This window comes from Coptis chinensis, chromosome 1, assembly GCF_015680905.1.
Source record: "Coptis chinensis isolate HL-2020 chromosome 1, ASM1568090v1, whole genome shotgun sequence".
NCBI classification, from domain to species: Eukaryota; Viridiplantae; Streptophyta; class Magnoliopsida; order Ranunculales; family Ranunculaceae; genus Coptis; species Coptis chinensis.
The window spans coordinates 45930127-45933491 of record NC_141456.1 but is presented as its reverse complement, the minus strand read 5'-3'; the positions used below and the strand labels follow the sequence as shown (position 1 = coordinate 45933491).

The 3365-nt window shown below is 44.6% G+C and overlaps 1 protein-coding gene across 1 annotated transcript; it reads left to right on the top strand.

The window, feature by feature from the left end:
- Nucleotides 1-283: 283 nt before the first annotated feature.
- On the top strand, nucleotides 284-889 carry LOC147524263 (uncharacterized). Its single transcript, XM_086574105.1, has one exon. It carries the CDS (start codon nucleotides 284-286, stop codon nucleotides 887-889), a length of 606 nt encoding a protein of 201 aa, XP_086430231.1.
- Nucleotides 890-3365: the final 2476 nt, after the last annotated feature.

Genomic DNA, 3365 nt, shown 5'->3' with positions numbered 1-3365 from the left:
ATTATTACTTAGCCACATCTTTTACTTGCATCCATTAGAGTAATTTAAATTAGGAATTTCTATTATCATCACTTAGTTATTTAGAGTAGGATTGATACCTTGCTAGCCACTATACTAATCAATATTTAATAGGCTAAGTAAGATTTACAAAAGATACGTAACACAAACAACGACACAAATAATAACGTGTTCCGTGCTTTTTTCAACTCCAGCTAGAATTCTAGGTACCATCAATGTAATCTTCAGCGGAGAAACCCTGGGAAGAAATGCACACAGAGAAAAAATGAGAAAGATAGCTAACCTACAACAGGTGAATGAGGTGGTGAGCATACCGCGGTTAGTTCGAGGAACCATGAGGGATGAGGAAAGCATAATGTTCATCCCAAAAGACTTGGAGTCAGTAATTTCCCCGCACGAGGATGCATTGGTGATTACTATAGCGATGGGCAATTATCTGGTAAAAAGGGTGTTGATAGACTGCGGAAGTTCAATGGACTTGTTGTTTAAGGGGGCCATGGAGGAGATGAACATCGTTAGAGATCAGTTGAAAGCTCCTCAAACCAATCTGTATGGGTTCAATGGCAGTATGACAGAGCCCATGGGAGAATTGGTGTTACCAGTTACAGCAGGCCCGACAACGGTATTCACTAGATTTATGGTGGTGGATTCTAGTTCTCAATACAATGCCATTCTAGGGAGAAGATGGATCCAAAAAATGAAGGCTATCCCGTCAACCTTTTATCAAGTGATCCGCTTCCCTACAAGTGGGGGTATGTATGAGATAAGGGGGGATCAAGTGGCAGCGCAGAACATCCATCAGGTTACAGTAAAGAGTATTGTCCGCGACATAATGAGGGAGGGGTCGTCACGCGAACTAGGATCATCGTAGCAATCATAGGAGGCAGTGGCCGCGGAAATGTACGAGCCTTTGCCAGGACCTAAAACATTGGATGAGCTGGAGGTAGTGAACATTGGGGTAGGAGATGAGGAAAAGTTTACCTCAGTAGGAGCTGAATTGCCAGAGGAATGGAAGTGCAAGCTGGTGCAGTTTTTAACAGAAAATACATATATATTTGCATGGGTTATCGTGGATATCACGGGTTTAGACCCAGAATATGCATGTCATCATTTGCATATGAATGAAGATGCTAAGTCGGTAAGACAAAGAATGAGAAGCATAAGGCCCAAATACGCGGAAGGGATTCGCGAAGAGGTGATACGACTGAAGGGGGCAGGAATAATCAGGGAAGTTGAGTTTACGGAATGGTTGTCAAATGTGGTCGCAGTACCGAAAAAGAATGGCAAGGTTAGAATGTGTGTCGACTTCACAGATGTAAACAAGGAATGCCCCAAAGATTGTTACCCTATGCCCCGGGTGGATGAGTTAGTAGATAGAACAACATGTTTCAAGGTGTTTTCCTTCATGGATGCCTCGATGGGATACAATCAGGTCGCAATGTTCGGGCCAGATCAGGAGAAAACCACCTTTGTAGTGGAGGGTGGTACCTATTGTTACACCAGGATGCCCTTCGGCTTAAAAAATGTAGGGGCTACCTTTCAATGGTTGGGAGAAAAGATGTTTGAAGGCAAGATTCGAAAGGGGATTGAAATATACATTGACGACATGGTGGAAAAAATATGATGGAGAAAGAGCACTTAGAAGGCCTTTATGAGACTTTTGCCATACTGCGCAAGCATAAGCTGAAACTCAACCCCAAGAAGTGCACATTTGGGGTTACGTCAGGGAAGTTTCTGGGCTACATAGTCACCCATCATGGCATAGAGGCGAATCCAGAGCAAATTCGATCTTTGGTTGAAATGTCGTCCTCACAGAATGTGAAGGAAGTATAAAGGCTGGCGGGCAGAGTCGCGACACTTAATAGATTCATTTCCAAATCTTCAAATAAATGTCGGCCTCTGTACCGCTTGCTGAGAAAAACACCTGATTTCCATTGGATCGCGGAATGTGAAGGGGTTTTCCAGGAATTGAAAGAATATCTAGGGAAAGCATCCTTGCTATCGCGGCCGTAGCAGGAAGAGAAGTTGCACTTGTATCTTGGTGTTAGCGAGTATGCGATAAGTTCAGTTTTGGTGAGGGTGATCGACAAAATAGAAAAGCCTATGTACTTTCAAAGCAAAACCCTTACTAGACGCAGAGTCCCGGTACAGTAGGATTGAAAAGTACGCTTTGGCCATGATATTTTCAGCTCTTAAGTTGAAACCTTACTTCGAAGCTCACTCTGTGGTGGTAGTAACAAATTTGCCTCTCAAACAAGCGTTAAAGGCCGAGAAGTCAGATAGAATGCTGTAATGGGCGGTATTACTCAGTTCTTATGAGATTACATATCAAATAAGGACGGCAGAAAAGGCGCAAGCCATGGCGGAGTTTCTGGCCGAATTTCCGGCTGAGGACCCCACTTGGGGGAGAGGAAATGGTAATGGAATTGGAAGGGAGGTTATTCGCGACCCTTTAGATCCTTGGGATATCCACAATGGGTGGAGAGTATTCGCGGACGGTTCAGCAACTGATACAGGAAATGGAATTGGGGTCGTACTAGTGACTCCGGAGAACACTCAAATTGAGCTATCTATGAAACTAGGGTTCGCAGCTTCAAATAATGAGTCTGAGTATGAAGCGGTGATAGCTAGACTAGACTTGGCCAAAGATCTGGGGGTAAACGAATTGTCTATTTTCTCAGATTCCAATTTGGTAATTTGTTAGGTCAATGGAGGGTTTGCGGCTCACTGCTCAAGGATGGCGAGGTACCTGGAAATCCTGCAGCGTAAAGCAAGCAAGTTCGACAAAATAACTTTTGCCCACCTAGGCCGCGGAGAGAATAGACACGCTGATGCATTGGCTTATGTTGCGGTGGTTCTTCCTGGTTCTGAGGGTCGGGCTATTGAAGTTAGGGTTTTGAGCAAACCCAGTACATCAGAGGAGGGTGGGGTTTAGCTCACCACGGAGAGGGATCCGGGTTGGATGGAACCGATAAAAGCTTTCTTGAAAGGAGTAGAGATAGAAAATAAGCAAGAGAGGCGCATAATAGAACAGTTGAGTCAGAGGTACACAGTGCTGGGGGATGACCTTTACAGAAAAAATTTAAGCGGACCATTGTTAAAATGTATTGGTCCGCAGTAGGCTCAAGAAGTTCTGGCTGAGGTACATGAAGGTGATTGCGGGAGTCATTCCGCGGGGCGAACAACTGCTCACAGGCTAATATCACAGGGATATTTCTGGCCCCATATGAAGAGAAATGTCACGGAGTACGCCAAGAAATGTGAGAAATGCCAAAGGTTTGCACCTTTCATACATGCACTAGCTGAGCCCCTACATAATGTGTTCAGCCCTTGGCCGTTTGCCATGT

Bases quoted from the DNA above. Each gene is read 5' to 3' on its own strand.
- LOC147524263 (XM_086574105.1), top strand. From the start codon at position 284: ATGAGAAAGATAGCTAACCTACAACAGGTGAATGAGGTGGTGAGCATA.